The 21,589-nt window shown below is 45.1% G+C and overlaps 1 protein-coding gene across 1 annotated transcript in view; it reads right to left on the bottom strand.

The window, feature by feature from the left end:
• LOC102431549 (general transcription factor 3C polypeptide 1) overlaps nt 1-21,589 on the bottom strand; it is an 87,135-nt gene that overhangs the window by 55,169 nt on the left and 10,377 nt on the right. The window contains 6 exon segments of the mRNA XM_023746579.1: nt 10,145-10,268; nt 14,270-14,366; nt 16,815-16,958; nt 17,851-17,897; nt 17,899-17,934; nt 17,936-18,029. Of these exon segments, the coding sequence (XP_023602347.1) occupies nt 10,145-10,268; nt 14,270-14,366; nt 16,815-16,958; nt 17,851-17,897; nt 17,899-17,934; nt 17,936-18,029 (542 nt within the window).

Raw genomic sequence — 21,589 nt, 5'->3', positions numbered from 1 at the left:
CCTGGTAAGCTGCTACGTCTCTGAGCTCAGTCTCATCTATCAGTGGGGATCATCTACCAGCAGTTAGCTACCTGGGTAAGACCGAGTGTAAATGCGTGAAGTGCTGAGCATGTGAGCTGGCCCTGCGACCACTGAGAAGCAAGCTGCAGAGTGCTCAGGGCTTTACTGCCAGCATGCACTGGGCTGGCGAACGAGAAAGAGGCAGGATGGGGCTGGCAGGGGCAGGGGAGAGGCTGACATTTGGGTGGGATATTAAAGATACAAGAGAATTGTCTAGGCAGAAGACAGGCATCCCAGGCAGAAGGAAAGACACCAGCAAAGGCACAGAGGTGGGAAAGACAGGCCTATTTGGGAAAGTGGTGGTTTTTTTAAGTCTTATTATACTAGTGGCCTGGTGCATGGATTCGTGCACATTGAAAGGAGATGAATTAGAAGAAATATTTTAATATCACTGTTCGCACTTTCTCTATAAGTGTCCGAGTTGAAAGAAAATTAGTAAAATGTATATGAAAATAATATATAAGTTGATTAATAAATAAATAATAACAACATGATATAACAACAACACAGACATGATGTAAAAAGAACAAACCAACATGATATAAAAACAACATTGGTAAAAACAATGACTGATAAATTGATTAAACTTATTCTAGTATCTCCCTGTATACCACATTAAGAGTAAAAACACTTTGGAGTACTTGACTAATTTCCCTTGTGATGAAGTATTTACAACTTTAAGGTCACACACTCTTCGAACTCAAGAGAAAGCAACATATAATTGACCATGTCTGAAAACGGGTTCAGGTAAAAATATTCCTACACTGTCAAGATTGGCACCAGCGAGAGCTTTATATGTATCGCGCATGCATGAGTCAACGTTTATTTTTAAATTGCCAGTGCGCGTCATATGTACCGGTTGGTCGGTCGGTCGGTCAATTAGCCTTTTATATATATATATAGATTATTTATCTTAATTATTAATGACTAGTAGCCCGGTGCATGAAATTCGTGCACATTAAAAGGGAATTAATTGCCCTAACCGGTTTGGCTCAGTGGATAGAGCATCGGCCTTCAGACTCAAGGGTCCCAGGTTCGATTCTGGTCAAGGGCATGTACCTTGATTGTGGGCACATCCCCAGTGGGGAGTGTGCAGGAGGCAGCTGATTGATGTTTCTCTCTCATCGATGTTTCTAACTCTCTATCTCTCTCCCTTCCTCTCTGTAAAAAAATCAATAAAATATATATATTTTTAAAAAGGGAATTAATTAGCAGAGATATTTTAATATTGCTATTTGCCCTTTCTCTATAATAGAAGTGTGAGAGATGAAAGGAAATTAGTAAAATGTATATGAAAATCACATATAAATTTATTAATAAATAAACAGTAACAAAAGGATATAACAGAGGCATGATATAAAAATGACAAAAACATGATATGAAAATAACAAAAACATGATATGAAAACAACAAAAATGATATAAAAACAACAGTGATGCAAACAATGACTGATAAAGTGATTAAACTTATGAGCATAACCAATGGACAGAAGACACTGGGGGGTAGGGGAAGCCAGGGGATTGTCAAGGGCGGGGAAAAAAAAGGACACATATGTAATACCCTTTGTAATACTTTAAGCAATAAAAAACAAAAATAAATAAAAATTAAAAAAATTAAAAAAAGTGATTAAACTTATTCTAATATCTCCCTGTACACCACATTAAGAGTGAAAACACTTTCAGAGTGCTTGACTAATTTCCCTTGTGATGAAGTACTTAGAACTTTAACTGTAACATCACATGCTCTTCAAACTCGAGAGAAAGCAACATATAACTGACCATGTGCAAAAACGGGTTCAGGTAGGAATATGCCTACTCTGTCTAGAGTTCGTCCTTGTGATTTATTAATAGTCATCACAAATGCTGGCATCACGGGAAACCGTCGTCGAATCAATTTAAATGGGAGGCCAGTGTCAGATGGGGACAAATTAATTCTTGGAATCAGAACAGCCTCTCCCTCTGCAGATCCTGTTAGTACTTCAGCTTCGATAATGTTAGGTCGTAATCTTTTGATAACAAATCTGGTACCATTACAAAGACCCCATTTACTATTGAGATTTCTCAATAGCATGATGATTGCACCCACTTTCAATTTTAATTTATGACACAGCATTCCCGAAGGAGTAATACTATTAAGAAATTCGATGGGAAAATTTTCCTTTTTTCGTTTAGATATGTTTTTAATATTATCTATAGCAGTCGTTCTCAACCTTGGCTGCACATTAGAATCACCTGGGAATCTTTTTAAAATCCCGATTCCTGGGCCTCATCCTCCAGAAATTGTTTCTTTGTTATGGGGTGGGGCCACAACATTAGTAACAAAGAAACAGAATTAAAACTTTATTGTGGGGAGCCACTACAGTGTTTTGGACAGGTTCAAGCCTTGGATTGATGAGAGGGCACAGTCCTCTCATTGCCACGTGCAAGTCCCAGCTGGAGGGCAGGGCCCTCCCAGCACAATTATAGCCACAGCTGTAGTTGTAAGCTTGAACCTATGGTCTGAACACGTGGCCCCACGTGCCTGAGTGATGTAGGCTTGAGAGAGTTCAGGTGCATCTAGTTGAGTAGGATTGAAACCCAGGAGAATGCTGTAAACAAGATTGGTCACGCCCTTACTTTGCCTAGTAGCATCTGCTATAAAATAAAGGCATGGCTGTGGGTGTGGTTGCTGTCTCTCAGAGAAGCAGCGTCCCACCGAGACCCGGCTTTCATTCTCTTGTCTGTCTTTTCTAAGCCTTTCAGCCGACCCCCACTCAGGTTCACCCCTGGCCGTGCTGGCGTGCGGCACACTTTAGAAAGATCTGCCTCCACGCTCCGCGGGTGGGTTCCTGCCTCAAACCCTACCCTCACCGGAAACAGCTCTGGGAAACAGCTTGGGGGAGGGCGCAGCCGTTGCCAAGACAACCCCTGTAGGACTGACTTCCTTCCGGTTGCTTTCGGCTGTTCTTCTGGATGTGATGAACACCACCCATGGTTTTTATATAAGTAGATAGGAATTACTAATTTTTTAGCCAGTGTCCTTTAGTCAACTTTTTCACTTTTAATTAAAGATTTCATGCTACTTTTAACTGTTTTCCCCCAGCACCATTAATATTCTAGGCTTTAAATTTTCCTCCAACCTTTTTCTATTCTTTCTGTTTATCATTTTGTGTTTCTAACCTTCATTTTTTTTAAATTCTAGATTTCTGGTTTCAAAGCTCTTTTAAACATTCATATTTATTTTATTGCATTTTAACCCTTAATATGGCTCATTCTTCTTTTCTTAGCTTGTATACTTTAACTATAATATTTTAAATGTCTCCTTTTTAATTAATTTAATTCGCTGTACCCGATTACGTGTTTCTTGGTTTTGTTTTGAATTTTAATAGCTATATCAAGATATAATTCATATACCATACAATTCACCTATTATTTAAAATTAAGTTTGTTGGGGTGATATTGGTTAATAAGATTATATAGGTTTTGAGTATGTAACTCACCCATTTAAAGTATACAAGTCAATGGTTACTTAGTATGTTCACAAGTATGTGCACCTGTTACCAGGCAATTTTAGAGCATCTTCATCACCTCAAACCCTTTAGCTACTGCCCTAACCTTTAAGTACTAAGTACCTACTAATCTATTTCTCGATTCCCTATACTGCACTTTCCCATAAAGGGAATCATATAGTAATGGCTGGTTGTGACGGGCTTTTCTCCATTCAATGGTCTTGGCACTCTTCTTGAAAATTAGTTGATGACGGAGGTGTGGGCTTATTTCTGGATTCTCAATTCTATTCCATTGATCTCTGTATATCCTTGTGTCAATACTACGCTGTCTTGATTGCTGTTGCTTTATATACATTTTGAAATTGGGAAGTGTGGGTCCTCCTACTTGAGTCTTCTTTTCCAGAATTGTGTTAGCTATCTGGGTCCCTTGCAATTGTACAATAATTTTTGAATTAGCTTGTCCATTTCTATAAAGAAATCAGCTGGATTCTTATAGGAACTGCATTGAATCTTGTGGATGAAAAAGGGGCCACATATTAAACTTGACAAGCTCAGGGGACGCCTGCATGATGGCCTTACAAACTCAGAGACCTGAAGTAACCATATAGAATGGTCTGAAATTAGAACTAAAACATAGCGGGTAGTCATGACTTAGGCTAGTACTTTCCCCTAACGAAAGTCTATCTTGCCCTGGCTGGTTTGGCTCAGGGGACAGAGTGTCGGCCTGGGGACTTAAGGGTCCCAGGTTCGATTCCAGTCAAGGGCACATGCTGGGTTGTGGGCTTGATCCCCAGTAGGGGGCGTGCAGGAAGCAGTCAATCAATGATTCTCTCTCATCATTGATGTTTCTATCTCTCTCTCCCCCCCTCTCCCTTCCTCTCTGAAATCAATAAAAATATATTTTTTTTAAAAAGTCAATCTTTACCTTAACTGGGCCTATAGTCTTTTTTTGCTAACATACCTGATAACATGCCTTGGAATATCAAAGTAATTTCCTTTTTTCTGGACTTCTCAAAGCACAACCACTGCACCAGGGCAGAGACCACAAATTCCCTCATTGTTATCATGTTAACTATCCTGTACCCACCCATGTAAAAGAAGTATGTGTCTATTCCTTTTACTATTTTTTTCCTTATTCCTTTTACTTTTTATTTACTCCCAGAGATTTCCCACTTTGCTTTCTCCAGGCTCCCTAATCTATCATCAGTGAATTTCATGTAACCCCCTTACACCTTCTCCTTTGATTGTAATCCTATATAATAAAACCCTAATATGCAAATCGACTGAATGGCAGAACAACCGGTTGCTGTGACGCACACTGACCACCAGGGGGCAGACGCTCAATGCAGGAGCTTCCCCCTAGTGGTTAGTGCGCTCCCACAGGGGGAGCACCGCTCAGCCAGTAGTTGGGCTCACGGCTGGTGAGCTCAGCGGTGGCAGCAGCGGCAGCAGCAGCGCTAAGGACCCCTCGGGGGATGTCCGCTGAGGGGTCCCGTACTGTGAGAGGGTGCAGGCCAGGCTGAGGGATCCCCCCCCCCCCCCCCAGCCCAGTGCATGAATGTCGTGCACCGGGCCTCTAGTGTATAAAATAAGGTGCAAAACTGCCATTTTCTGGAGCATTCTCTCAATCCGTTGAGATTTTGCTTCCCAGCAATTGTTGACAGTTTGGCTCAAATAAACTGGCAAAAATTCTCTACAGGTCTGAGTGTTTCTTACGTGGACACCTTGAGATTTTGCTTCTCAGCAACTGTTGTCAGTTTGGCTCAAATAAACGCATAAAAATTCTTACAGGTTTGGATATTTACTTTGACAATCTTCAGACCAGTTTGGGGAGTACTGCCATCTCAATGTTGTTTTCTAATCCATGAATATGGAATGTTTTTCCATTTACTTAGATCTTAAATTTCCATCAGCAATGTTTAATAGCTTTCATTTTGTACTTCTTTTGTTAAATGTGTTCTTCAGTATTTTATTCTTTGTAATGCTACTGTTTTCTTAATTTCATTTCTGGGTTGTTCATTTACCAGTGCAGAGAAATACTACTAATTTTTTATATTCATCTTGTTTTCTGAAAATCTTATTGAACTTGATTATTATTCTTTTAAGGATCTCGGGGTACAGCTGTGGGAAAAGTCCACATCATAAGCAGACCCACCTTCACCCTCTGCGAAGCTCACTGCTTTGTCACAGATCCTGGAAAACCTGCTCCAAGGACTGCCTCAGGCATCAGCCCCAGGCAGCCCCACTTCCATCAACTGCTTCCAACTGGGACCCTTTGCTGAGGGATTGCCAAGTTAACTTCTATTTCTCTTCCCTCCTTTTCTCAGCACGATTTAATAAACACAGAATAACTGGTAAACACTTGAAGGAAAGAATCCAAATTTACAAAGCAGATCAGTTCTGGTTGACTGTTTTCATTACCAAGGTTTTTTGCAAAACAGATCACTGTAGCTTTCTGCAATGCATTTGAAATATGCCCAAATTCAAGCTCTTTGTTTATGGGCTTTTCGAAACAACTCATATAGATCCAGGCACACCTGTGAATTTACATGAAGTAATACATCATCTTTCTTTATTATTTAAGTCTTGTCTACTCCATAATGCCTTAGAGGGAAGGTTTTATGTTAATTTTGCCAACTGGGAAGGCAGAGAAAAACTAACACTGCATTCATCCCTTGTCTCCTGCACAGGAAAGTAACTGAAGTGGCACCTAATTAAAAAAATTAGCTAAACATTACTTAGCACCTACTCTGTTCCAAGCAGACACTGCACAGGCATTAAGGACAGAAGTATGGGAGACGTGGCCACCACCCTCAAGGAGCTCGCCACCTAGTGTGAGGGGACCCCTGACGGTGAGCCCAAGCAGCGGGGGGGGGGGGTGACAAAACTCCCATGGGAATGAGATGAGCCTCCTGAGTAGTCCGGATGGACTCACTGTGCCTGTGTGACAATCTGAAAATTCTGAATGTCACTGTTTTGGGTGCCTGTCCCCTTAATTCTGAGTAAAGAGCTGATGCCACCACCCTCCTTGGTACTCAGGCGGTGCTGAGCCATGCTGACCCTCCTGCTCGGAGGGCTCCTCTTCCCAGCACTAGACCTCAAGGTAACAAGGACCCTCACTGTGCGACAGGCTGAGAGCATGGACATACCTTTAAGGTCAAGCGTGTGACATACAAGAATGAAGACAGTTGTGGGTTCCGTAGCGGAAAGCAGGGTGCCTTTGCTAAATGGGAGAGGTGGCCCCAGAGAAAGGGGGCAGCACCTCTTTGCCTTGCCAACTGCTATTAAAGGAATGCAGTTCAATGTGGCCTAATTTTATTTTTACAGAGAAGTTGAAAGGCTGATTTTTAGGTGAAATTCCTGATTTTTCATGCCAGAAACTAATTCAATTAAAATAAACACTGTGAGCCCAACAGAATACATTGCTGGACATGGTCCACGGGCCACCAGCTGTGGCTCCTGCTCTGTGTACTGTCTCCTGGAAGGCCCACAGCATTCTGGGAAGCTATATTATTGTCCCCAGATAATCCTGAGGAGAAAACTGAGGTGTAGAGAGGCCACTGCCCCAACAGGAAAGGCTGGAACAAGAATTCTAGCTGAGGGACCTTTAGCCTGGAAGAAACTTTGCTTTGCTCCATGGCTGCCTGCACAGCAAGAAAGGTTCTTTACCAGTATTTCCTTCTGAGTTTCTATTTACATTAAAAATAAAATTTCTCGTGTTTATTTTCAATGCCTTTCCTGCAACAGGCCAGAAAGTAAAAATGATTAACTATTTTAAGGATTCAGATAATCATACCTCCAAGTCAAATGCTGGGGGCTCCTCTAACAGTTAAGTCCCAGCATCCCTTTGGGTTCTTGGTCTTTTCTGCCCTGCCATGGGGCCTAGCAGTATCCTCCAGTTTCTTGCCGATGCCGCACATTCCCAAGGAATTCTAGTCATTCAACCAGTCTCACGTTTACTCAGCACTGAGGTCTGCTCTCGAGGGGCTTCCCTACCTCCCAGGCGGCCTTCCTGCTTATACACCTGTTGTATGGAAACATCTCTGTGCTACCACCTCCTCCACAAGACTTTTCTTAGACACAGGGACGCCAGAAAGGGTGGGCAGTGATTCCACCAATTAAGCGAGGAAATGGAAGGAAGAGACAGAGTTCCCTCCGACTGGTATTCACAGTCACTCAACAAATACGAATGCCTGCCTCCCGCAGGCAGAGCTAAGTGCCCGTCCTCATTGAGAGCACATCTCCTGAGCTGTGGTTACAAAGCCGGTCTCCCTCCACGGGGCACTTCCTGTGCTGACAAAGGCAAGCACACAGGCCCTAAGCTTTTTGTTCTTATATATCTTTTGGTTTTCCTTGGGATTAATAATTTTTCCCCCCATTCACTTGGTTTTCTATGTACCTACCATTAAATTCATGCTCAGACTCCGACAAAGTACAACTTCCACGAGACACATTCACATGCACGAGGCATGGACTTTGCATGATTGCCATCCCCTCCTGGGACCACCTGCACAGGCCGCCCTCAGAGCCTGTCTGGGTGATTGCCCTTCGCCATCTCCTGGACCCATGTTTTCCTGCCTCTTGGCTTAGCCCATCACCTGATGTACATCCTCCTGAAGCTTCCTGAGGACACGGGGGATGGGAGACGCAGTGTTTCAGATCTGCATCATGAAAATGCCCTTATTCACACACCTGCTTAATGGCAAAGCTGAACAATAAACTGCAGATTGAACATCTGTTTCCTTCAGAATGTTGATGGCCTTGCTCCAAGGCCTTCCAGCGTCAGTTACTATTGGGCAGTGGGATCTCTCCTCCCTGAAGGCTGTTTATCCCAGTTTCCGAAGCTCGGGGACTGGGTCTTGGTGCAGGGTTCTTTCTGCTCCTTATGCTAGGTACCGGGTAGGTCTTTTGATCTAGAACCTTTGTCCTTAAGATCTGGAAGAATTTCTAGTGTCATTTCTCATCCTCTCCTCTGCTCTAGTCCCCTGCATATACTCCCTCCCCCTCTCTCTGGCGCCCCTGTAGTGTGGATGTTAATGAATTAAACCTTTTAGACTCAGCCTCTTATTTTCAACTTAGCTCTCCTATTTCCCAGTTGGGTTTCTGTTCTTTCTGGAATATTTTTTTCAATTTAATCTTACTATCTTCCCTTCCACTAAATCTTTTATTGCAACAGTCATATTTCTGTTATTTCCAAGAGCTCTTTTTTATTTTCTGCAGGTCCCTTCTCTATAGCCTCTTGCTATGGTTTCATGGATGCGATCTCCTCTCTTCTCTGAGAATTCTTTTAAAAAAAGTTTTCTTCTGCTCCTCACTTTGTTTCTATTTCCTAAGTTTGTTTGTTTCTCTTACATTCACTAGAGCAGTGGTTCTCAACCTTGGCTGCACATTAGAATCACCTGGGAATCTTTATAAAATCCTGATTTCTGGGCCTTGAAAAGATTCCCAGGTGATTCTAATGTGCAGCCAAGGTTAAGAACCACTGCACTAGAGCTTTCCTCAAACGTTGGGCAAAGCATTAAAATGCTGCCCCAAAGCCCTGGTTTGAGGTGTTTGGAGGGCGGGGAGAAGAGGCGGTCACTGTGTGGGCTTCTGTGAAAGGTGAGCAGGCAGGGGCCAGCTATTTGATGGGAAACCTCCAAACTTCATTCTCTAGATGACTTTTCTCTTGGACGGGTCAGTTTCTACGGAAAAGCCTCTGGCCTTTAGTGTACAGAGACTGTCACTTGTCGCCTAAACCGCTTTCAGCACAGCACCCTGTCCCCCGTGTCTGTGAGGATAGAATCCTTCTGGTGCATCTTCTCTCAGGAGAAGCCTGGCTACCGCCCTTCGCAAGCGTTTAGCTCTCCCACTCCGCTCAGTCAGTTACCATTTGTCCATCTGCCCTTGGGCACCAAAATGTTGTTGACGGCTCTCTCTCTCTGTCATATCCTGTCCTCTTCTCTTTGTACTTGTGGGTTTACTCCTTTTATATCCCATATCATCCCTAGGGTGGAATTTGGGAAGAATCTACCATCTTTTACTGAAAGCTCTGACCCTCAGCTTTTTCCATGACTTTGGTTAATGAGAGGTAAACGGCACCGGATAAAAATCAGGAATAGGGAAAAATAAAGGACTAAGGAAGGTTTTAAAGTTTTATAGGCCACTGTCCTTAGTTTAACTTTTTTAGAAGGTGTAAGTCCTACCTCTCCTGCTTACAGCTTGCTCAACCTCATGTAAGTTACTCAGCATCTCTCACTTTAATTCTTACATGTAAAACGGTGGTACTGCCTAGATAACGGGACCATGCAGCATGGTGCACCGACTAGCAGTGTGAATGGACAAGGTGAACTGGTTCTTTGTACACCAGGAATCTGAGATGTTGGAGGGACAGCCGCATAGAGGTGTTTGCCAGAAGTAAGAAACTTTCCTTTGGCAAACGTTTCCTGAGCACTTTTTATATAGAAGATCCTAACCAGGCACAGAGGGATAGAGCTGGGAAATATGTGAAATCATCCCACAGCAGGCAGACGTGAGGAGAGAGACAGGCTGGAGCTTAGAAGGGAGGAGTGAGAGCCGTTCATGAAGCCCAGAGAAGAGAGCTGAGACTGCCTTTACCTTTCTTTGTCTTAAAAGGTCCACATTCAGGGTGAATCTCTTGTAAGGGAAGAGACACCACCTTCGCCAGACCAGCACTCAGCATGTATTGGTACAGACGCTTAAACGTCCTTTCGCACAGCCCCTGCCAAAACAAAATTTAAAGCTACTGTTAGGTACAAGCAAGGTGTTGAAAACTATTAAAGAAGCATGTAGCCTAGCTGGTGTGGCTCAGTGGTTGAGCATCGACCTAAAAATCAGGAGGTCATGGTTTGATTCCAGGTCAGGGCACATGCCTGGGTTGTGGGCTCGGTCCCCAGTGGTGGGGTGTGCAGGAGGCAGCAATTGATGATGTTTCTCTCTTGATGTTTCTACTTCTCTATCCCTCTTCCTTCCTCTCTCTCTCTCTCAAATCAATAACAACATATTTATAAGTAAAAAGTAAAGAATCATGTAAATGAGCACAAGTTGGAGACCTGAGTTAATTGGTCATCTTGAATGAGAGCACACTGGCGGGTATTAATGAGGAAAGACTGCTAAGCTGCATTGTCAAGGGCACAAATCGGTCCAGAGCAATATACTAACAGTTCTACCTTTTGATTACAAGAGGGGGAAAGGGATTTTCTTAGAGATCCTGGAAGGATATACAGGGGTGAGAATGAGGCAGAGGGAGGTAGAGAATGGAGACTTTTCACTGTATACCTTTCATACTATTTTGATTTTAATCAAATAAGTATATTAATTATTAACACATACACCCACCTCCCACAGGCAGAGGAACAAATAGAAAAAATATTAAAACCATTCTTTAGATTTTAGTCTATCATTTGCCCCTTAGTCACATTTCTGCAAGGTGATAAACCTCAGTGACCGGACGTGCACCTGAACTGCAGCGGTTACCTGCAACCAGCCTCTGTCCTGGCCATGTCTTTCCACATAAAAGTAAATTACATGCCAACACTGAAAAGTGAGAGATTTCATATAAAAATCCACATTCTGGCTTCTCTTGAAAAACAAGATCTGGCAATAAATCCTAGGACTGTTCACGGGAGCAGCCAGTGGAAGCCAAGGACAGCTGCTCCCTCCAGAGAGGCCCTGGTCTCCATGGTACCAGTGCCTTCACGCTCCCTCTCGGCCCTTGCACAGTGAGGCTGAAGGCCAGTTTCCATTTATCACCATTTTTGTGCTCCTTTTCTTTTATGACAGTTAAGAAGAAAATGAACTATTTCTTGAATCCATACTAGTATCAATCCATACTTCTCCACTTCTACGCCTAACCTGTCTGACGCACGTACACGCCCTCCCCGGCCGCTGCTGCCATTTGACTTTGCAACCCTGGAAGAGTGAGGCAAGTCACCACTGCTGTAAGTTAGGAACTGGACAGCAGGAGGCACTCAGGACTAAGAGTTGTTAGCTGGGTCACACAGGTTTCTTCTTACACCCTGGGAGAAAGAGAGGGTGCAAATGTCTGTGGGCTGCTGCTGCCGCAAATGTGAAATCAGCTCCCAGACTAGCCAGCACTCTAGCTGTTGGGCGGCAGAACATATGGCTATCAAAGAAATACAGATGACTCACATATGGCTCATTCAAACCCACTTGCTTGGAAATGGCATCTATCGTTAATCTAGCTGTGCCCCCAGCATCGTGGAAAGACCCTTTGGAAACTCATCCATCAAACCCCAGCCCTCGACATATGGTCCTGAGCCCTGGCCCATACTAAGCAGGGAGGATGATGTAGTCCTGCCTTCTGGGGGCTGCCATCCAGGACTCACAGTCTGCCCAGCGAAAAGAGAAAGAATAGGAGCCTCCTCCACAATCTTCCCCCTAAAGTTAGCATCTATATTCATGTCATCAACCTCATCTACAGGCTAAGTATTCACCCTGCCAAGGTCACCCTGACCTCTATTTCCAGCTGATCCTCAGACTTAATAATCCTCAGACTCAATAAGCCCTAAAATCAAATTTGTCGTCTATCTCATCATCACCCAAACTTGTTCTCTTTCTGTACTTGACTTTTTCATACATTCATTCACAACTATTTACTGAGCCTTTACTGTGGCCCAGGCACTCTCCTCCTGGTGGGGGTCAGCAGTGAAGGCACAGTCCCTGGTCTCCTGAGCTGGCCCTCAAGTTCCAGTCTACTTCTCTGAGCGGTGCTCATGCTCACCAGACAGGACTCCTTCGTTCAGCTCTACATCCTGGCTTTGGTCACTCACCAAGTCCTGCTAGTGTCACCTCCAAAATGGCTCCCCAACATTTCCAGCCAGTCGCCCACTGGGCCTGAGGCAAGAGCAGCAACCTTGCTGTCCACTTCCCATCTCTCTTCGGTCCAATTTCCTCAACACCCTTCACATTTCCTGAACAGCCCTTCAGGCTAAAGGCTAAAGTCCCAACTCCCCCGCCTGGTACTCAAGGCCTTTCAATGTGGCCCCAACTTTCCCTCTTAGCGAACCTCTAACAGTCCCACAGCCCCCACAGCTCCACACTTGCTGGAGCCATTCTCCCTCACCCGAAACGCCATTTCTCCCGTCTGCTTTGGGAGCACTCACTTTCAAAGCCCGGCTCTGGACTTGCTCTATAGCTCTCCCAGCTCTGCAGACAGCTCTCCCACCGTTCGCGGGCTCAGACATATCTTTCTAGGTAGCACTCTAGCCTCAGTGAGTGCTCACTGCCGCCCCTCCAGTCAGATTGCTTCATGACAGCGTGAGACTGTCGTTCTCATTCATTGTCATCCTAGCGTGGAACATGGTTCTGACTCAAAGTAAACACTTACTAAAGTTATTGTTGAAGGAATAAATGGAACAATGTCCTGTAACAGTTAAATCTTGCTGCTTAGATAGTCCACAGTGCTGACCTGAGACCAGACTAGCCCAGTCTCCTTTTCTCCCACCCCCCAAGTGACTCAGTAGGCAAAGGGTTTCAGTCTCCAGTGTCTGCATGGGCAGGACAAGAAATATAAAGAACAAAGTGGGATGATATTCATTCATTAAGCATGCAGGGATCTTCTTCATTTCTATTAGGGTCTCTTAAGAGACCAGTCTGTCTTTTATTTTTCTACTGTGGATAGAGACTCCGATAGAAAAATATTTCTTTCCTACCACAAACAACAGTGCACGCGTGAGGACAAATCACACTGACTCTCTACCTCGGTGTCTGAAAGGTGACAGGGTGGGGGGCCTGCGGGGAGCTGGCCAGTGCACAGCTAGCTCCAGCTACCTTTTGTCGTGAGAGACTGAAGGCCCAGGCTTGTCAGAGCTTCTGATATTTCAAGGGAAGCTGGAAACCTAGATTTTTTTTTTAGGTGAAATCTCAAATTAAAAAAAAAAAAGCTAGGTCAAGTTTATTTTTAACAATGTACAGGCCAAATGTGACCCACACGCCTGCTTGTAAGCTCTGCTTTAGACACGTGGGCGTGCAGTGAACCCAGCAGGAGGGAGCAGATCCTCCTCTCTGAACAGCGAGAGCAGAGACGAGAGCCCCACTGAGGCAGCATTGGTGAGCAGGACTTCCTGCAGTCTACGGTCAGACTCGGCCTGCTCCTTTCAGACTGAGTCCTGTTATTCAAATATCCTGACGTTAAATTTCAAGTTTCAAGTTCTATTAACCTACAGGGCAATTTTGCTTTTCTCCCATTTCTAATTTGGCTTTTTCTTAACTGTTCAAATCCGACTGGAAGCAGCACCACCTTCGTGCTTTCTGCCTCTTGTTCTCCCTTCATCACTGCCTCTATTCTGGGGCCCAAAGACGAAGCAGGTCAGTGATTTTGTTTCTCCCCATGTCATCTCACCTCCTTCTTGGGAAAGTCACTGCTATGGCACCATAAAACCACTGGGAGCAAAATCACAAGCTTAATTATGAAAGTAAATCCACAGGCCCAGGTTTACCACCCCAGCTGAACTTTTACAGCAGGTCTCAGGGCAAAAACCCCAGCGGGAAATGGAAGTCAGTCAAGAGAAAGAAGGATGCACGTTAGGGACTGAGCAATTTTCTGTTTCATAAAACAAAGGAAAACCCCACTTATTTCATGGTTAGGGATGCACGTCCATAGCAGGGGTTTCAATGCAATTCATTCGATCTACACTTAAAGATCTCCGCGCCGTGGTGTAGGGAAGCCCAGCCCAGCCCCCGGGAGCTCCGGCAGCTCACCAGCTCCTCCCGCAGCTTTCCTAGTGTCTCGATCTGGTTGCTCCGCATGCTCAGCATCACCGAAAGCTTCTCCATGAGGATGTTGTATTTGCTCCTCCTGTGAGAAACACAAAACGGTTCAACTTTTCAAACCTGCTACTAAAGACCGCCTAGTTTCAAGGCTGGGCTCCGAGTGGTTTGTCTCATGGCCAAGGGCACCTAACTAGGGCAGACTCTACACTAAAACTCCTGAAATGGTTCTTTAAAATGCATTACATTTTGATAATACCTCCAAGTTTAAATTGTTATTTCCTTGTCAATCACTTGATGGAGAAGGTCAGGTTACTCTAGAGTGTGAACCTAGGCCGCCTCCCTCCAATCCAGTGCTCTCCTCACTAGATCACAACACCACATGGATTCTGAAGCCCAGGTTTCCACTCCTGACTTCACTGGAGTGACAGATCCCTCCTTCGGTTGCATTCTTACTATGAAGTGGATGTCACAAAAAATCTTTCCAAGCTAAACGCCACCAAAGGAAGCTACTATTCAAGAGGGTAGGGCTCCTCACGGTGTGCCTGGGGGAGCGGGGGCGGGGGGAGGTGCAGAAAGGAGCCTGTGGCCAGTGCAGCAGGGGAAGGAGAGCTGGGCTTTAACTGCTTACAGGGCTTCTGTATGGGATGCGGAGACCACAGCCACTTCTCCATTTTTACTGCCCCTCAAGGAATGAAAGAAGAAATGAAGACACAGAATTACTGCACAGGAACTAGTACCGAGCACCATGGCCATCATACAGAACTCAAACAGTGGTCCAGAGAAGCCAGGTGGCTGCCTAAGTCAGGGGCAAAGATTTACTTATTTTTTAAAATAGATTTTTATTGATTTCAGAGAGGAAGGGAGAGGGAGTGAGAGATAGAAATATCAATGATGAGAGAGAATCCTTGATCAGCTGCCTCCTGCATATCCGACCCTGGGGATTGTCTGTCTCCCACCAGGAATCGAACTGTGACCTCCTAGTTCATGGGTCGACGCTCAACAACTGAGCCGAGCCAGCCGGGCCAGGGGCAAAGATTTCAATACGGATCTGACTTAGTCCATTGTTCTCTCTTCTACCTACAGCTGTCACCCTATGTTCCTCGTGGATCACAGGCTACACACCAGTTATGAGTTCCGAGATAAAGATATTTAACCAGTGGATGTTATGACTAAACAATTAAAATGTGAATTATCAAAGTATAATTCTCTCTAATGTATTCTTTCTTTTCTGTTTTTCATTTTTTAATCCTCACCCAAGGATATTTTCCCATTGACTTTTAGAGAGAGTGGAAGAGAGAGGGAAAGACAGAGAGAAATATCGATGTGAGAGACATATCAATTGGTTGCCTCCTGCACATGCCCTGACCAGGGCCCTGGCCGGGGAGGAGCCTGCAACCGAGGTATGTGCCCTTGACTGGAATTGAAGCCGGGACCCTTTGGTCCACTGTCTGACTGTCTATCCACTGAACCAAACCGGCTAGGGCTCTAATGTATTGTTTTTCAGACATGGACTTGAAGACAAACTCAGAGTGACATTTCCACTCCTGGAAATCCTGAGTCAATAGTTAGTCTACACATGCATATCGAGCACTTCCTTTGGGCCCATCCCTGTGCTATGCAGTGGGTACTGCAAACTTTAAAACTTATACTTAATCTGGAGTGTTTACCCTTCCTCCCTTTGGAGGGGGCACCTGGCCACTGGGTAGAGGGTAAGACCTCAGTCATTTGGGGATAGGAGAATCACAGCCAGTCCCTGTGGTCCAGGAAAGGGTCTGCCCACTGCCCCCCAACTCTCCCTTGACACTGTCCACCTTCAGCATGGAGGACTGGTGGTCAGGCACGGTGCTCACGCTCACTCACCCAAGGGCACTCATTCCAGCCCTGCACCAGCTTAGCCCTCCCCCACCCTGGCCTCTGCCCCTCCCACAAAGGACGGCATGGGGTGGTGAGGGGCAGGCCGAGACCGCTCTGCTGGGTGGCGGAACATTTCTTCCCCCATTTCTATACCCCGACAGGGAGGATTAAAGAGTCCGAGACCCACTCCCAGACTCCCGGGCTCTCAGAAGGGACTATTTTATCAGCTTGCTGTATTGCCTGACTATGACACACAGCTAAATGGCAACACAGTGATCACTGCGGAGAACCTCACCATCTCATCTACAGGTTTAGATGGTTGCATGTTGCAAAAACATGACAATTTTAAATTGATACAATTCAACCTCAACTCTGTCACCATAACAAATCAAATTTGATTTATTTATTTACTTTTAATTTTACATTCCCCTGAAACTTCACCAAAATATTAACAGTCCCTATTGCTAAGCTGTGGGGTTACAGGCCTTTTTAACCTTCTTTTCTGTATAATTTCCAGGTTTTCTAAATAAGCATGACTTATTTTTCATAATCAGAAACACACAGTAAATATCTTTTTAGAAAGCTAAAGCAGTGTTCCAATTTGGCCTCTGACTTTTAAAGACATAATATACCTGGCTGCAATAGAGGCGTAACAGTGTTCTGGTCTCATAACACTTACCTGTCCACATGGAACCGGTTCAGGAGGAGCAGGATTGAGTGCTGCTGGGCTCCGCTGGGTAATCGGATCACATGGGACTGCATTGTAATGAGCCCATTTTTGTTCAGAATTTTCCTATGATAATGGAGCTTCCCAGCATCGACCCTGGAGGAGAAGATGAGTGTCATTTTGGTGGTTGCTTTCCCCCATCAATGTAGAGAGCCTCTCACCTGGACATAAGTGCCAGAGATACACACCTGCTATCCTGCTAGTCTGAGAGAACAGCCATCATGAGACAATGGCCTTGGAAGAACCTCAGCCTAGGAGCAGGACCAGACCTCCAGGAGAGGTAGATGGGGAGGTGGAGGCAGAGGCCAGGGCTAATAGAGAGGGAAGGGATGGCTGGGGTGGGAGACAATCGGAGGTGATCAAATAGGAGGAGAGAACCAAATGTGGACCTCTAATCCTGTAATGGCCAATAACCAGGGTGACCACACATCCTGGTTTGCCAGAGGGTCCTAACTTACATCCATTTCCTTAGCGCCACCTCTGGTCAGCTCCACCTGCCATTCTCAATGTCTGGTTTGGACAATAGTTATATGGTCACCCCAGGGTCTCTTCAAAAAGAAAGCATTGTGCTCCCAATCACCATAGATTGGGGACTGCCGAGACGACCAGGATAAGAGGAAAAGGGAAGACAAGTCTGTAGGCTCCAGTTTAGACACAGGGCATAAGTGAGCCCTATCGTTTAAAGCAGAGAAGCAAAGCATCCCCTCCCTTCAGTGATTTTCAGCCTTTTTCATCTCATGGCACACACAAATGACTAAAACTCTGCAGCACACTATTTTTTGTCACTGACAACCCCCCCCCCCCAAAAAAAAAACCCCAAATAGGTATAATTTTGATTCCTCCCCATAGGATGACTACTGTGTTGGCTGCTGTCCTTGTTTTAAGTTGATAATCTAAGGGAAAAGAGGTCAGTGCCCCTAACTCAATAGTCAGGGATTGCATGTTGTAAGACTTGCTGCAGCACACCGGTTGAAAATCGCTGCCTTACTTGAACGCAGCGCTGTGGAGGTCTCGCTGGAGCTTCCCCTGCCACCGGGGACCGGCCTAATCGCTCCAAAATGCAGTAGGAGAAAGTCGGGGAGTTTCAGGTCAGGGTCACCCTCCAAGCCTATCAAGGCCCTGTAACGCATGTCCTGGGAGGCAACGATGATCAGTTTCTTTCCCCACCTGCGAATCAGAAACCACAGGAAGAAATAAAAATAACTTCGATTTTAGGAAAATAGAAACATGAAAAAGCAGAATCTTGGAGAATCATCATTTTCTGTGAGGTTCAGAATCCCCCAATTAAGCCAGTTTCAGTCCTGGTACTACTGCATCGTGTTCAGGGTGAGCAGAGCCAAGGCCATCATTCCTTGTTAAAGCCCTCCCAGGCCTGGCCAGGCACTCAGACCAAAACCCCAGCTCCCACCAGGGACTGGACTGCCCTACACACCTTTCCGGTGGCTCTGCCCCTGAGCACAGTGACCCTGCTGGTCCGGAAACAAGCTGTTTCCTCTTCCCGGCTGCTCTTCCCCAACGTCTTTAAGTGACTGTTCCTTTTCATCATTCAGGTCACTGCTCAGATGTCAACTCCTCAGCCTTCCCCCAATGGTAACCAGAGTCCATTCCCCACCTCTGACCATTATTTCCACATTCTTCATGGCACCAAGCACTCGGAAATGGGGATATGTAATGTTTAAGAGAGACCTGTCTGTCTCCCCCTCTTCAAATAAGAAGCTCTGTAAGAGGGGCACATTGTCGACTTGTCCACCAGGACATACCCAGAGCTTAGAATGAATGTGGCTCACAGTAGGAGCTCGGTGAGTATTTGTTACGTGAATGAACTAGCTTACTGAACTAGACAGATAAAGCAAACTTCAGAGTCAAAACCACTGGACTGTGTAATCACTGGGCCTGTATGTAGTCTGTTAAAGATCAGACCTTGGACAAATCATTAGTTTCTCCCACTGACTTGGTAAATGAGAAATGCCCGAAAAAGTGGCCAACAACACTTTCAGCAAGGCACTGGATACCCTGGCTGAGAATACTGACTTCTCTGCTGACGCCTCACAGGCCCCACCACTGTGCCTTGTCTGTTAACTTAGATGCATGTTTTGAGCAGATTGGCCCATTCCACTCATGCACTCTTGGGGTCCAAGCTCTGCGGCAGAGATCACACGAGGTGTGCGGGCAAAGAACCCCCCACTTACTCACTCCTGAGCATCAAGATACACCCAATCGGAGGAGCTCCCTTTCCTGGATGAGTTACCAAGAGTCCACATGTGAGGGCCCATGGGCTTGAGCCAGCGTCTACTCATCACAGCCTGTGACCCGACCACAATGTCTGCCTGCACATCACACGTCTCCTTCCTCCCACCCACTCAGATGCCTCCACCCAGGCAACAAGAAAAAAGAAGAGGTTGTCTTCATTTTAACTTAACTGCAGCTTCCTTCACTTTGTAATCTATAATTAATCTTCTGCAGAGCTGTAGAAATCTGCACAGTCCATCTTCAAAAGGATGTGGCTGTGAACATATGTGAGAGTCTGCATGTCACAAACTTAGGACCTGTGCTCTCTCATCTCAAAGCAGGCTCATTAAGTTAAATTGGAAGAAGTCAGTTAGGAAAAGGAAGTTTGAAAACTAAGGAACTAATTTTCTGCTTTAAAATTACTCAGGCCCTGGCCTGGTGGCTCAGTTGGTTGGAGCATTGTCCTGTACACTAAAAAGGCTGCGGGTTCGATCCCTTATCAGGATGCATACGGGAGGCAACTGATAGATGTTTCTTTTTCACATCAATGTTAACCTTTCTCCTTCCCTCCCTCCCTCTCTCTCTCAAATCAGTAAACATATCCTCAGGTGAGGGTTAAAGACAATTTAAAAAAAAAAGGTAATTAGATTAGTTTACTACCCTGTATTAGCAAAGTCCACTGATTTCAATTAGCTGATGCAATGACTCCTGGTAAGTTCAAATACCGATTAAGCACCATGCAAAGTACCAGAGATACCAAGATAAATAAAGTCCTTCAGTAGCTACCTTCAGGGAGCTCAGGCTACTGAAAGACAGACAGGAAAATGACTCAGTGACTAATGTGATAACTGCTCTGGGAAGCAGCTCTGGTGGCCAAGGCTATTAAATGACATACATGAGGGGCCCCAATTCAAGCAGATGTGTGTGACTAGAGCAGTGATGGCGAACCTTTTGAGCTCGGCGTGTCAGCATTTGGGAAAAACCCTAACTTAACTCTGGTGCCGTGTCACATATAGAAATTTTTTGATATTTGCAACCATAGTAAAACAAAGACTTATATTTTTGATATTTATTTTATATATTTAAATGCCATTTAACAAAGAAAAATCAACCAAAAAAATGAGTTCGCGTGTCACCTCTGACACGCGTCATAGGTTCGCCATCACTGTACTAGAGCGTGTGCATAGTCATCAGGGAAAACTCTCACAGGAGGTGATTCCTGAGTTAGCAGTAAGCTGGGCGGGCGAATGTTAAGGAAGCAGATGCCGCAGGTTCCGCAGGTACGGAGGAGCTTGCCTATTCAGGGAGGCAAGTGGTGTGGCATATTCGGAGAGGCTAAGGTGTGGTGTAAGCTAGAAAGCAGAAGGAAGGAAAACTGGAGGCCAGCTGAGTCCACATCCTGAATGGCCTTTCAATGCCCTGCTGGGAATTTAGATTCCATGACACAGGTCCAGGGTTGCAACTTCAACCCCAACAGGCAATCCATCAGTCAACATGTGTTTTTAGGAGCCAACTTTGTGCCAGGTACATCTAGATCCTAGAGATACATCTATGAACAAGATGGACACACTTCCTGCCCTCAAGAGTTTTTAATCTGGTGAGGAAAATGACATTAAAAAAATCCTTAAGCCCTAGCTGGTTTGGCTCAGTGGATAGAGCATTGGCCTGCGGATTGAAGGGTCCCGGGTTCGATTCCAGTCAAGAGCAGGCACCTCAGTTGCAGGCTCAATCCCCAGCCCTGGTCGGGGAGCGTGCGGAAGGCAACCAATCAATCTGTCTCTCTCACATCAATGTTTCTCTCTCATTGTCCAACTTGGCAATGACCACAGTGCCTCTTCAAATAGAAGTTCTGTAGCTAACTAGAAGAGGAGGTGGCAATGTGAAGATCTGACAGTGTAGACGAGTGATGGCGAACCTATGACACGCGGCATCTGCTTCCTTAATATTCGCCCGCCCAGCTTACTGCTAACTCAGGAATCACCTCCTGTGAGAGTTTTCCCTGATGACTATGCACACACTCAAGTACAGTGATGGCGAACCTATGACGCGTGTCAGAGGTGACACGCCAACTCATTTTTTTGGTTGATTTTTCTTTGTTAAATGGCATTTAAATATATAAAATAAATATAAAAAATATAAGGCTTTGTTTTACTATGGTTGCAAATATCAAAAAATTTCTATATGTGACATGGCACCAGAGTTAAGTTAGGGTTTTTCAAAATGCTGACACGCCGAGCTCAAAAGGTTCACCATCACTGGTGTAGACCAAGCCCTTTAAAGCCTGGTCTAACAGTATCACAGGCTGGTTCACAGGGATCCGAGGATAAGATTTTGGTGAAGTGGTAAAGGCAAAAATGGACCACCGTGGACAGAGGGTTGGAGGGGAGGTGAAGCGGGGAAAGAGTGAAGTGAGTATAACTACTTCTTCCAAAAACTATGGCTGTAGCTTCGGATAGAGAGAAAGTTACAGTTTCAGGGAATGTGAAGTAAAGAGAAAG

This window comes from Myotis lucifugus, unplaced genomic scaffold (genome assembly GCF_000147115.1).
Source record: "Myotis lucifugus unplaced genomic scaffold, Myoluc2.0 scaffold_700, whole genome shotgun sequence".
NCBI classification, from domain to species: domain Eukaryota; kingdom Metazoa; phylum Chordata; class Mammalia; order Chiroptera; family Vespertilionidae; genus Myotis; species Myotis lucifugus.
The sequence above is the reverse complement of the archived record's forward strand: the minus strand, read 5'-3'. Positions and strand labels throughout refer to the sequence as shown.